Source organism: Rhincodon typus, chromosome 19 (assembly GCF_021869965.1).
Source record: "Rhincodon typus isolate 14 chromosome 19, sRhiTyp1.1, whole genome shotgun sequence".
Taxonomy (NCBI): domain Eukaryota; kingdom Metazoa; phylum Chordata; class Chondrichthyes; order Orectolobiformes; family Rhincodontidae; genus Rhincodon; species Rhincodon typus.
In genome coordinates this window covers 47523999-47539037 of record NC_063350.1, presented here as the reverse complement: position 1 = coordinate 47539037, position 15039 = coordinate 47523999, and the positions used below count along the sequence as shown (strand labels likewise).

Here is a 15039-nt window from a genome sequence, read left to right as displayed (position 1 = left end):
ATCAAAATGCAGTATTTTCAGAGCATATCCACACTTTACCTGATCCCCACAAACATTACAAATGATTGAAATTTCTATCCATGGCATGTCAACAATATTTGGCTTGTTCTTGATTTTTAGTGGAATATATTTCTTCTGGGTGCTTTCGAACACCATTTGGAATGGTTCTCTCTAGTATTCAACATCATTACATGTCAAATAAAGTTGCCTATTTTACTTTCCAAATATCTATCCTCAATTCAAATCTGCTTCTCTCCGATTTATTACCTTGATCTTTGTTGTGTTTATGTTCTTCTCAACTGTAATTTTAAGTGAATAATACAATGGTCACTAACATTTTCTATTACTTATACTGGTCTGGTTCATTCCTTCTTATTAGATTCTCCAATTCTTAGTGGTGGACAAATCCACCCTTGTTGAGCTTCGATAATGGATTGAAAAGGAGTTTTGTACACATTGTAAACACACCATTTTGAAATCCTGCTGGAATATTATTCTAAGCTTTATCTCATTTTTCTAATTTGTATGCCTGTTTCTTATTCCACCTCCATTCTACTATTAAGTGGTTGTTGAGCACTTCTATCATTGTTATTGATTCTTTATTGTCTTATAATTTCATCCACAAAGATTCTATTTCTACCCTACAGATGGCTGTGACTGTTACATAGTGTCACTTTTTCTACTGCTGTTTTATTATCCTCACTGGTAAAATTACCATTTCCATCTTTTCCATCACTCTCATTTTTAAAATGTATTATATCCTGCAATGTTTATTTCCCAATGCTGATTTTCTGAAACCATATCTTGGTGCTCCCTACTATATCTGATTTCATAATGTATCATTGCTTCCAGCTTCCCCAGTTAACTTCCAACACCTTATCCATTGCTGTATGGATGGTTTAATTAACTTTAATTGCAGTTTCTCTTATTTTAATTCAATCCATCTTGTTCTGCTCCTGTTTTTAACTGCCATATATTTCATGATCATTTAAGTCCTCCCTCAAGTTAATTTACCTCCTACTTTCCTTACTTGTGATAGAAGTCACAGGGCCGTTCCAATGCAGAAGAAAACCATTCAACCCATCAAACCTGCACCAGTGCACTGAGCACTTTTGTTTCCCACTTTATTCATTCATGGGATGAGGGCATTGCTGCCTAGACTGATATATTACTTATTCCCTAATTGCACAGAGGGCACTTAAGTGTCAACCATATTACTGGGCGTTTGGAGCCACATGTTGGCTAAACCAGTAAGGATGGCAGTTTCCTTCCCTAAAGGGCATCAGTGAACTAGATGGGTTTTTCCAGCAATCGACTATAGATTCACGGTTATCTTTAGACTCTTAATTCTGATTTTTTTTTAACTGAATTCAAATTCCACCATCTGCTGTGGTAGGATTTGAACCCAGGTCCCCAGAACATTATCTGGGTCTCTGGATTAACAGTCCAGCAATAATACCACTGGGCATTAGCTCCCCACTACTTGAACTTAGTGCCAATCTCCTGTCTTTTCCCCAGGACCTTGCACATTGTTTCTATTTGAATAATTATCCAATGGCTCCTTGATTGCCTCAATTGAACCTTCCCTTACCATACTTCCAGATAGTACATTTGAAACTTGAATGATTCACTGTGAGAAAAAAAATATTTTTCACCTCACGTTTGTTTTTTTGTGATGTGCTTTTAAACTGTGTACTTTGGTTCCCAATCCTTTGAGAGTGGGAAAGGTTTCAGCCCATCTGCTCTGTCCAACTCCCTCATGATTTGAAAACTTTTATCAAATGTTCTCTTAGCCTTCTCCTCTCCAAGGAAAAGAGTCCCAGCCTCTCTAATCTTTCCTCATAAAAGGCAGACAGAACAGGGAGATGGAATATGAAATTCAAAATCGTGAAATGTGGGGGTGAGTTGGGTCTCTGTTGATGGAGATAAACCATATTCTACTTCATGAAGTTTCTGGGAAGGAGCACCTTCCATTATTACGGAATGAAAAAATGGCTTTTGTAGTTGTGCACTCATACCAGGGATGAAACTTAGCAATAGTTCTTGTATGCAATGGAGCTGCTGGACCCTGTAACCTGGAACTGGCTGAAATTTAGAAGGAATCATTGACACAACTCCAGTGAAATATTCATGAGCAAAAATGTTGTCATTTATATTTAGGCTGGTTTCATTTTTTGCAGATCCTTCTCTGATATTAATAGCTTGAAGCCAAAGCTTCCTCTATAATTATCCTTCCTGCAAGGACACTGGTCCCAACCTGATTCAGAGTCCCATATCCACTCTTAGCAAGGTGTTAATTGTCTTGACTAGTCTATCTCTATGGTTAGTGGTCTCAAGGTCCTGTTTCTTAATTTAGCCCCTAACCCTTGATACTGGAGGATTGACTTGCCTAGTCTATCTCTATGGTTAGTGGTCTCAAGGACCTGTTTCTTAATTTAGCCCCTAACCCTTGATACTTCCTCAGTAAGATCTTTTCCTTGTTCCTATATAAATGTTTGTTCCAAAACAGATCACAGCAATTGGATTCCACCCTCCCCTGCCCTTTCTAGACTATTGTTCAAAGGTTCTGCAGATATTTTGAAGAGGTAGCACAGAGTTCCATTGTTGCGTATGTGGAATCCAACAGCACGCTTTCAGTTGTCGCTAATTGTCAACATGAAGTTGAGGAAGAGGAGGGGGAACATCTCACACACTTGTGAGATTTAAAGTAATGGTGCTGTGGTGCAAAGAAAAGCCAGTGCCAGATATGATTAAGCTACAAACAGAAGAGTAACAGAGGAACTAGGCGAGTGCGAGGGTGGTTCCAATCAGCTGAACACTGGAGGAAAGGTACTGAAGGAAGATAGCATTTCCAATCACGTTAAAGGATGATGTCAGATGGATACAGTGGGAACAGAAAGGAGAGACTGAATGGTTACGGGAGGAAAAGGAGGCTGCAAGGCCACCATCTCCCCTTCTTGCAGATTTGTCCTCCCATTCCTGCAAACTAACTCACTCCTGCCCTTGCAGCCTCCTTTTTCCCCTATAACCATTCAGTCTCTCCTTTCTGTCCCCACACTTCAGCATTCCTCTCTCCCTCCCCTATAGCCTCCTTTTCTCCCACATGCTCGCATTCTCCCTCCCTAGCCCTCCTGCTCCACCCTTTCATGGTCATACAGTCCCACAGTCATTGAGGTATTTGACATGGAAATAGGCCCTTTGGCCCAACTCGTCCATGCCAACCAGTTTTCCTAAACTGAACTAGTCCCATTTACCTGTGTTTGGCCCATATGCCTCTAGACCCTTCTTATCCACGTACCTATCCAAATGTCTTTTAAACGTTGTAATTGTATGTGCTTCTACCACTCCCTCTGATAGTTCATTCCATTTACATACCATTTCCATTACAAGAAAATGTTGCCCCACAGGCCCCTTTCAAATCTTTCGCCTCTTACCATAAACCTATACCCTTTAGTTTTGGACTCACCTAACCTGGGAAAAAAACACCTTGGTTATTTACCTTATCAAAGCCCCTAATAATTTTATAAACCTCTATAAGGTTATCCCTTGACCTCCTACGTTCCAGTGAAAAAGGTCCCAGTCTATCCAGGCTCTCCTTATGGCTCAAACCCTCCAGTCTTGGCAATATCCTTGCAAATTTTTTTTTGCATTCTTTCCAGTTTAATAACATCCTTCCTACAGCAGAGCAACTAGAATTGTTTGCAGTACTCCAAATGTGGTCTTACCAATGTCTTGTGCAACCACAACATAACGTCCCAACTCCTGTATTCAGTGCTTTAATGAAGGCAAGCATGCCTAATGTCTTCTTCACCTGTCAACCTGTAATGCTACTTTCAAGGAACTATGTACCTGCACCCCTTGGTCGCTCTGTTCGACAACACTCCCCAGGGCCCAACTATTAACTGTGTAAGTCCTTCCCAAAATACCACACCTCACATTTATCTGAATTAAATCCCCCTCTCTTTTCTGCCTTTGGAACCTCCATCTCTTCTCCATTTCTCCTTTACAGCCTCCGCTCTCCTCACAATTTTCATCCCCACCCCAATGCTGACTTTATTGTGGCCCGGGTGGATGGAAATCTCACAGATAGGTCGCCTACCCTTGGCATCCCTATCCCAACAATGCATAAGTAAACTTATCAGCAACAAGCATGAAGGGAGAATCAACCTGTGATAGGAGAAGGAGCTCCAAACCAACTCTGTCCACACTATATACAGGGTCAGTGTTTTTTGGTTGCTCCTGTTGATTGAATATTCCCAGGAATTTCGGGGATATTCAGGAACAAATGTATCTGCCATCCCTGTGCATTTTTAGTTGCTTTCTAGTACTTTGCTCAACTGGAAGTGGATCAAGTGAGGGATGGTCAGTGAGTTCCAGCTGTGGAGGAGCTACATCACTACCATTGTTACCATCAGATAATGCTAAATTAGTAGACACTGATTCTCACCAGTGTAATTCAACATTGGACAGTAGATCACCAAATAAGCCATAAAGGAGACCACAGACTTTTATCTAAAACCAGATATTTAGAAGCTGTCTATTACTTGATTAAAGTAGAACTGGCCAGAGGATCTATAAACTTTTTTCTCCAATTTTGTATGTCCCTGTGTTCCAAAGCTGGGATTAACACAAATTGTCACAACTTTGTTTAATTTCTTAACTTGTTGTGTCCTATCACAATCCTGAAACACACCACAAATGTTTATTACAAAAAATCTCATTCAGTTCTTGGCTTTGATCTTTTCTTTAGGGTGTGTGGGATAAGGCAGTGTTTCATCCTGTTACTGAGTCTATTAAGTTCTTGGTCCCGCAGGCCCGACCAGTCCCCCACCACTGACACCCTCATCCGCTTAGTCCTCACCCTCAACAACTAATCCGACCCGACCACCAAAGACATTTTTCCCTCCCCACCCTTATCTGCTTTCCGGAGGGACCACTCTCTCCGCGACTCCCTTGTCCGCTCCACAGTCTCCTCCAGTCCCATCACAACCAGCACTTTTCCCTGCAACCACAGGAAGTGCTACACCTGCCCCTACACCTCCCACCTCATCCCCATCCCAGGCCCCAAGAAGACTTTCCACATCAAGCAGATGTTCACCTGCACATCTGCTAATGTGGTATACTGTATCCGCTGTTCCCATTGTGGCCTCCTCTACATCGGGGAAACCAAGCGGAGGCTTGAGGACCGCTTTGCAGAACACCTACGCTCGGTTCGCACTAAACAACTGCACCTCCCAGTCGTGAACCATTTCAACTCCCCCTCCCATTCCTCAGACGAAATGTCCATTCTGGGCCTCCTGCAGTGCCACAACGATGCTATCCGAAGGTTGCAGGAACAGCAACTCATGTTCCGCTTGGGAACCCTGCAGCCCAATGGTATCAATGTGGACTTCACAAGCTTCAAAATCTCCCCTCCCCCTACCGTATCCCAAAACCAGCCCAGCTCGTCCCCACCTCCCTGACCTGTCCTTCCTCCCACTTATCCCCTCCTCCCACCTCAACCCCCATCCCCATCCCCTACCTACTAACCTCATCCCGCCCCCTTGACCTGTCCATCCTCCCTGGACTGACCTATCTCCTCCCTACCTCCCCACCTACACTCACTTTTACGGCTTCATCTCCGCCTCTTTGACCTGTCTGTCTCCTCTCCACCTATCTTCTCCTCTGTCCATCTTCTATCCGCCTCCCCCTCGCTCCCTACTTATTTCAGAACACCTTCCCCTCCCCCATTTCTGAAGAAGGGTCTAGGCCCGAAATGTCAGCCTTCCTGCTCCTCTGATGCTACTTGGCCTGCTGTGTTCATCCAGCTCTACACCTTGTTATCTCAAGTTCTTGACTCACTGTGTTCACATTTACGCCATTATATCTTGAAAGCTAACAAGTTGAGGTTGACGCGTGTCTCCTTTGTGCAATGCTGTATTAAGCGCTAAAGAAATCGCCCTGATGCTGAGCTAAGGAGTGAATTATTACTTACACAGGAGCAGCACAACATGACGATGAAGAAAGATTCCATGATTCCAGCAATTCCCACAACCCATGTCAGGCGCAAGAACAATATGACTCCAAAAATATTCTGCAGGCAGGGGAAGTAAACTCCCATGATTGTACCCATCCGTGTAGCCTGTAAAGAAGGAAAAAGTAGTGAAAAAAAAGACACAGTCTCAGATCTTAAGTTTGAATGAATAAAACCTTCGATGTCCACCGTAATTGCGGCATTGATATGAAGACTTCATGGGCAACATTGCACACAACTACAGATCTCATCTCATACTCAGAATATGTTCACTTTAAATTGTTTGCATCACCAGTCATTGGTCAATAAATGCCAATGCTTTACCTTAAAATTATGTGGTTCAAATTATTCTACTGAGATCCAGCACAAATTTGGAAGAAAAAGTGGAAAGAGATTCTATTTATGCTTGTACAATAATAAATTTGACAGTGTAAAGACCAGCAATCAATCTGTCAAGTATTCCGGTTATGCAATGTTTGTAACAAGGTCAGCCAGGTGGACCTCATAGAATATGAGTTCCGTGATTGGGGCTGTTAATCTGGTCCAATCAGGGAGCCCTGGCTGAGGATGTAAACACGAGTGTCAAGGGTTCTGTTCACTCTGAGAGCTAGCTCTGAGGAACCTGGATCAGTGTCAAGGTCTCTCCACGTGTAAATAAAGGGTGACTTGGTGACAGGATACCGGCCTCTGTGGAGTTATTTGAGGTTACTGCTAAAATTTGTTAAGACCATTTTTTTTTGGGTTGCTGGATAGATGCCTAAAATTGAGAATAGGCTTGGCTTCAGTATTGAAATGAGACCCTTGTTCCATTTCAAGGATTCATCTGTTAAATTCCTTCAGAAAATTCAGAGAATTTACTGAACAAATCGCGTCTATTTTTCCAGATTCACAACAACCTGACTATTGCTTCCTGAAGTTGCAAAGTATGGCAAGGCAAGTTCTATATATTAACAACAATATAGACGCAACAGGAGCAGAAGGGGACCATTCTCAATTTCTGTCCAGTCCATGTCAGGTATGTATTGGAGATGATTGCTCCCAAAATAGGACATGACAAGTTTCTACGTCAAAATCTTTAATTACACAGTTGATTGCTTTCCATAATTCAAGTTGATTTTGTCTGAAAATGTCATGCTATACTGTTGCATTTTTGAAATTCAAGTGACAGCTTGAAAAACATATAAAACACACTCTCAAAGACAGCATCATTGACCAGAGCTTTTTATATTTTACAGCAATTGTACAGGTCCTTGGTGAGAACCACACCTGTAATATTGTGTGCAGTTTTGGTCTCTTATCTGAGGAAGGATGTTCTTGCTATGGAGGGAGTGAAACAAAAATGTACCTGACTGATTCCTAGAATGGCTGGACTGGCTTATGAATGGAAAATTGATTAGGACTACATTCAACGGACATTAGAAGAATAATGGGGGACATATAATAGAAATCTCTAAAGTTCTAACAGGGCTAGGCAGACTGAATGCAGGATGGATGTTTCTAATGACTGGGGAGTCCAGCACCAGGAGTCATAGTCTCAGGATACAGGGTAGGGTTTTATTTAGGATTCAGCTGAGGAGAAATTTCTTCACCCAGAGATTAGCGAGCCTGTCAAATTCTCGGTCATAGAAAGTGGTTGAGGCCAAAACATTGAATGTTTTCAAGAAAGATTTAGATATAGTTCTGAAGGCTTAAGAGATCAAAGGGTACAGGGAAAAGATGATATTGAATTGAATAATCATCCATATTGAATGTTGTAACATACTGAAAGGGATGAATGGCCTCCTCCTGCTTCTATTTTCTACATTTCTGTTTCTTTCTCTCACATTTGACTGCTTCTTATTTCTGTAATTTTACAGTATTATGGAGAAGACTTCAGTAAATCATTGTTTTGCAGTTATCCACAGTTAATCCTCGTAGGCTTCAACTACTTTAAAAATGAGCACCATCATTTAAGGCAGTTTCTTAACAAAAAATATTAGCATTAGTTTCAGTACTCTTCCTATGATCTTCATTTTGTTCTTTATGACCTGACCTATGCAATTGATAATGATGATCACATCAAAGAGAAGCCAATTCAGGAAGAATGAACACAGCACACTCCCAGTGGAGGAGCGGACTGAATATCAGTAGAGATAAAGTCATGATTAATTCAGGGAACTTCAGAGAACTCATTTCAAATGTGCATATTAATGATAAACACCATACCCATTCAAGATTAACAACTCACAAAACGCAATACCCTAAAAACATTTTCAAGTTGTTCACAGATTAGGAACTACAAAATAAAAAATACACAGCATACAACAAAATAATATTCAACAGAGTCAAAGGCTCCTTCAGTTTTTGGCAGGTGATGATTGAAACAGTGACGTTTTCTTTAAAATAAGTGGTTCTATATACATCGGGGCCATTGTGCTAATCTAGTTCAGTGACATCAGTGCTGCTGAATACAATGTGTTTTCAATTTGACCATCAGATCAGCACTGCGTGCTACAAAGATACGAACAGGAACAAAAGTAGGCCACTCAGCTGTCGGACCTGCCCCGCCATTCAGGCTGATCTGATTTTAACCTCAATTCTACATTCCTGCATATCCCAAATAATGTTTCACGCTCTTGGTAATCCAGAATCAATCTAACTCTGCTTTAAAAATATTTTAAGATTTCTGCAACCACTGCCTTTTGAGGAAGGGAATTCCAATGACTCACAACACTCAGAGAAAACAAGTGTACTCATCCCTTGTTTTAATGGAACCCCCTTACTTTTAAACTCCGACCAATTTTCCCTCTAAGTTGTGTGGCTGTGGGTGTGTGAAGCTGGTCCAGTGCTCTGCATATGATAATTGGTGTTGTTACGCCAATCATGGCATTGACTCCCAGTCCCAGAAATCACTGCTGCACATGGGCCAGTAACAAAATTAGACAGAATGCTCACAATGACCCCCATTTCTAGATTCTTCCGTAAGAAGGAATATCCTTTCAATATTCGCCTGGTCGTATCCCCTCAGGATTTTATTCAGTCCAATTAAGTCATTTCTGACTCTTCTAAACTCCAGGCCTGGCCTCATAAGGCTGCTCATTCCAGACATTGTCTAGAAAATTTTCTCTGAACTGCTTCCAACGCATTGACATCCTTCCACAGGTACAGTGACCAATACTGTAAGCAGTACTCCAGATGCAGTCTTACCAATTTCTTGTATTACTTAAGCATACTCTCCCTATTCTTAGATTCAATTCCCCTTGCAATAAATCATAACATTCTAATAACTTTCCAATTACTTGCTGCACCTGTATACTAACTTTCAATGATTCATGCACTAGGACACCTAGATCTCTCTGCATTTCAGAGCTCTGCAATGTCTCACCATTTAGATAATAGTTTTTTTTTTATTATTTCTGCTAAAATGGACAATTTTGCACTTTCTCACATTGTGCTTCATATATCAGATCTTTGCCCACTCACTTAACCTATCTAGTTTCCTTTTTAGGCTCCTTATCTTCTCTTCTTAACTCACTTTCCCACCTATCTTTGTGTTATTTGCAGATTTAGTTAACGTATCTTTAATCCATTCATCCAAATCATTTGTATAAATTGCAAAGTGTTGAGGTCCCAGCACTGGAACCCATGGCACACCACTCATGACATTCTGCAGGCCTGAAAAAGACCCATTTAACCTTGCTAAATAACTAAATTAGTTAAACCTAATTTTTCCTTGAGAAAGCCATATTGGTTCTGCCTGGTTTCCTTGAACCAGGTGCCCTGTATTAACAGAGCCAGGCAATCATAGTCATAGAGATTTGCAGCACAGAAAAAGACGCTTCAATCTATTAAGTTTAGACTAGTCCAAAAAAAAATCACCCAACATCTTTAACACTAGTTTTGAAAATTTTCCCAACAACAGATGTTAAGCTAACTAGGCTGTAATTTCCAACTTATTGCCTTCCTCCATTTTTGAACACAGGAATGACATGGGAGTTAGAATGATATAACAGCCACAGTGCTGTAGCACACCATTCAGTCCATCAAGTCCTGCACCAACCCTCTGAAAAGTATCCCACCGTATCCCCATACCCAGCATTTACCATGGACTATCCACCTAGCCTGCATAGCCCTAAACACTATGGGCAAGTTAGCATGGCAAATCCACCTAACTTGCACATCTTTGGACTATGGGAGGAAACAAGAGCACCCAAAGGAAACCCATGCAGACATGGGGAGAATGTGCAAACTCCACACAGACAGTCACCGTAGGCCATGGTCGAAATGAATAGCAGAGTAGGCTTGTAGGGCTGAATGGCCTACTCCAGCTCCTATTTTCTATGTTCCTGTGTCAAGAAGTTTATTTTTATATTTTAACAGGCATAATAATTTCTACATTTGCTTGTTTTATGGTATTTAATTATCTCTTAGCACTAATGGCCGCAGACTGCAATAAACTTGCCCAAAGCCTACAGAACAATGAGCTAAACAAGATGTGGTTTCAAAACAGATGGGTTACATTCTGATTGCAGTGTGGGAGCATAGCTCCCACTCACAAAAACATTACTGTGGTAAAGTACTGATGCACTATAACAATGTTGCACACACTATCAGATTTTATTATCTTTTCTCTGATATTACAACTCCAACAAATAACACTTTCCTCCCGCTCATTGACTGCTGAGCTTGTGTGTAATATCACAATGACAACAAACTCACACTGTAGTGTCCTTTGTCCCTCCACTTAGCTCTCTGTACAGTAGTATCTCCTCCCACACTTCGATGCTGAAATTTAAGACAACAAAAATTCCAAAGAGCGGTTCATTTTAGTTACAATTCAGTTCACGTTCTCATAATGTGGTTGCAGCATAAATCTTCAGGCATTGTTCTCTTTAAAGGATACACTCTCCTCCATGTTTGTAATCATCTGTACATTTGGTGTCACTTTAAACTCAACATGTCCTCCTGGTTGGCCTCCCAACATACAGCAAAATTGAAATATTCCAAATCTCTGTTGCCAATGCCCTCACTGAAATAACTCCACAGAGGTTGATATCCTATCAGCAAATCTTCCTTTATTTAGACGTGGAGAGTCCTTGACACTGATCGAGCTTCCTCAGAGCCAGCTCTCAGAGTGAACAGAACCTCTGACACTCCTGTTTATATCTGTCAGTCAGGGCTCCCTGATTGGACCGCAGTCCATTACATTCAATGCATTCCTGCCCTTCTGTGTCCAAGGACGTAGGCTGGTTCATTTTTTTGCAGCTCCTCCTGGAGTGTTTTAGCACCGGGTCTGGTTCCTCCAACTCTGCCTCTGAGACGGGCAGTGTGCGAGGCATTGTAGCTTACTCCTTGTGCCCGGAGCATCTTGGAAGAAATTTATTCTCCTCTTCAGGCAGCAAAGGCGTCAAGGTGGTGACAATCCACTGTGTCCATCTCAGATTCTGAGGTATCTTCAATGCTTGATAGCCAGGGAGAACCCACAGGTTCTGGAACAGTCACAAAAGCAATCAAGGAGCACCATTTGTATGTTTGTAGCTTTCTTGGGGCCTGGGGTGGGGATGAGGGGGGAGGTGTAGGGGCAGGTGTAGCACCTCCTGCGGTTGCAGGGAATGGTGTCAGGGGTAGTGGGACTAGTGGGGAGTGTAGAGCGGACAAGGGAGTCATGGAGAGAGCGATCCCTCCAGAAGGGAGATAAGGCAGGGGAGGGAAATATATCCTTGGTAGCGGGGTCAGATTGCAGGTGGTGGAGAAAGATGCGTCGAATCCGGAGGTTGATGAGGTGATGTGAGGACAAGAGGAATTCTGTCTTTGAACTGCAGGAGGTGCTACACCTGCCCCTACAACTCCCCCACCTCACCTCCACCCCAGGCCCCAAGAAAACCTTCCACATTAAACAGATGTTCACCTGCACATCTGCTAATGTGGTATATTGTATCCGCTGTTCCCGATGTGGCCTCCTCTACATCGGGGAGACCAAGCAGAGGCTTGGAGATCGCTTTGTGGAGCACCTACGCTCGGTTCACGACAAACAACAACACCTCCCAGTCGCGAACCACTTCAACTCCCCCTCCCCCTCCTTGGACGACATGTCCATCCTGGGCCTTCTCCAGGGCCACAACGATGCCACCCAAAGGCTGCAGGAACAGCACCTCATATTCCCTGGGAACCCTGCAGCCCAATGATCTCAATATGGACTTTACAAGCTTCAAAATCTCCCCACCCCTAACTTCATCCCAAGACCAGCCCATCTCGTCCCCACCTCCTTGACCTGTCCGTCTTTTCTCCCACCTATCCGCTCTCCCACCTCACTGATCAACCCCCACCCCCACTTCCTATCTACTAGCCTCATCCCTGCCTCCTTGACCTGTCTGTCTTCCCTCCCAACTACCCACCCCTCCCTCCTCACTGACCAACCCCCATCCCAACTCCCTACCTACACTCACCTGTACTGGCTTCATCCCCACCTCCTTGACCTGTCCGTCTTCTCTGCACCTATCTGCTCCTCTATCCACCTTCTATCATCGCCTCCCCCTCTCTCTATTTATTTGAGTTCCCTTCCCCTCCCCCATTTCTGAAGAAGGGTCCAGACCCAAAACGTCAGCTTTCCTGTTCCTCTGGTGCTGCCTGGCCTGCTGTGTTCATCCAGCTCTATACCTTGTTATTTGGCACGTTAAGCCTGCTCCCGCCATTCAGCAAGACCATAGCTGATCCTACCCAGGCCGTCTTTCATGCCAGCCCACTGTAGCTCTCAACGGCCTGACATTTCAGAACCTACCTACCTCCTCATTAACTAGTTTCAGTAATCTTGTCTCCACAACTGTCTGGGATACAGAATTCCAGAGAATCACTATCCTCCAGAGAAGAAACTCCTTCATATCTCACTTTTAAATGTTTCCTCTTACTCTGTAACGATATCTCCAACTTTGGGGTTGCCCAACTAATGGAAACACCTTATCAACATCTACTTTATCAAACCTCCTCCCAATCCTTAATATGACAATAGGATCACCCCTCATTCTTCTAAATCCTAATGAATAAAACTTGTTTAGCCATTCTTGATAAGCTACCCCTTCATCCCAGGAATCAGCCCAGTCAATCTCTTTTAAACACATCCAGTGGAAATATATCTTTTTCTTAATCACTGAAACTGAGCACTATATTCCAGGTGTGGCCTCATCAACATGCTGTACAGTTGTAATAATACTTCTGTTTTTAAACTCTAACACCCCGTGGCTAAAACAGAGGGGTCACGGGACTCAAAACATTAACTTTGTTTTCTCTTCACAGATATTGCCAGACTTGCTGAGTTTCTCCACCAATTTCTGTCTTTGTTTGCTCTGAAATTTCATCTTGTTGCATCTGCACGCTAATCTTCCGTATTTCGTGTACAAGAACACCCAGATCCTTCTGTGCTGATTTTTGAGTCTCTCTCCCTGCAGTTAAATAACAGGCTGCCTTTTGATTTTTCCTACCAAAGTGCATGACCTCACAGTTATCTACAGTTAAGTCCATCTGCCAAGTTTATGCCCTTTCACTCAACCTATCCATAACCCCTTGCAGACGCCTGATGTCATCATCATAAAAATGCCCTCCCTCTTATTGTTGTATCATTAGCAAATTTGGCTACATTACATTCTGCCCCTTGTCAAAATCATTAATATAGATAGTAAATATTTGAGACTTGAAGTCTGATCCTAATGGTACTCCACTGATTATATCATTCCAACTTGAAAAAGACATATCAGTCTGAATGGAGGGTTTGAGTGATTAGGAGAGGCTGGAAAGGCTGTAACTTTTTTCATGGGAGCATAGGAGGTTGAGGAGTGACCTGAAAGAGGGTTATAAAATCATGAGTGGTATACATAAAATGAATGGCAGGTGTCTTTTCCCAAGGATGGAAGATTTCAAGACTAGGGGGCATATTTTTAAGGTGAGAGGACAACGATTTAAAAGAAGACAATGAGGGGCAATTTTTTTAAGCAGAGAATGAGCTTCCAGAGGATTTGGGTGCAGTTACAACATTTAAAAGATATTTGGATAAGTACATGAATAAGAATTGTTTGGAGGAATATGGGCCAAGCACAGGCAGGTGGGATTAGTTTAGTTTGGGAACATTGTTAGCATGGACCAGTTGGACTGACGGGTCTGTTTCCATGCTGTTTGACTCTGACTCCATAACTGTTTATCTTCTGTGTGTTAACTAATCTTCAGCCCATGCTAACAAATTAACCAGGGGTTAATTACCAATGGGGAAAATAGAAGAAAAGCAAAATCCATGGCTCTTTATTTGAATATGCATAGTTTTCAGAGCAAAACTGGTAAACTAATGACAAATACAGGTATGATCATATAGTTATCACAGAGGCAGGTTACAAGGAGATCAAAACTGGGAACTAAATATTTATAGCTGTGTGACTTTTCAAAGGGATAGGCAGGAGTGAAAGGTGATGGGGTAGCATTGTTGGTTTGGATGGAACAAGATAGCAAGAAACTACTTTGAAATAAAGGATGTCTTAAGACGCCTAAAGGTGGATAGGGACCTGATCAGGTGTATCCTAGAACACTATAAGAAGCTAGGGTAGTGATTCCAGGGCCTCTTGCTGAGATATCTGTATCATCAATAGTCATGGGTGGGGTGCCGGAAGACTGGAGGTTGGCTAACGTGGTGCTGCTATTTAAGAAAGGTGATAAGAAAAAGCCAGGAAACTCTAGACCAGTGAGCCTGACATCAGCGATGGGCAAGATGTTGGAGGGAATCCTGAGGGACAAGATTTACATGTATTTGGAAAGGCAAGGACTGATTAGGGATAGTCAACATGGCTTTGTGCTTGGGAAATCGTGTCTGACTAAATTGATTGATTTCTTTGAAGAAGTAACAAAGAGGATTGATGAGAGCAGAGCAGTGGACATGATCTATATGGACTTCAATAGGGTTCGACAGGGTTTTTCATGGTAGACTGATTAGCAAGATTAGATCACACAGAATACAGGGAGAACTAGCTATTTGGATACAGGGACAACAAGGTGCAGGGCTGGATGAACAC

At 42.4% G+C, this 15039-nt stretch overlaps 1 protein-coding gene across 1 annotated transcript in view; it reads right to left on the bottom strand.

The window, feature by feature from the left end:
- The window catches only part of LOC109911932 (solute carrier family 12 member 5-like), a 328602-nt gene that overhangs the window by 224348 nt on the left and 89215 nt on the right, over positions 1 to 15039 (bottom strand). Inside the window, 1 exon segment of the mRNA XM_048608592.1 lies at positions 5975 to 6121. Within this exon segment, the coding sequence (XP_048464549.1) occupies positions 5975 to 6121 (147 nt within the window).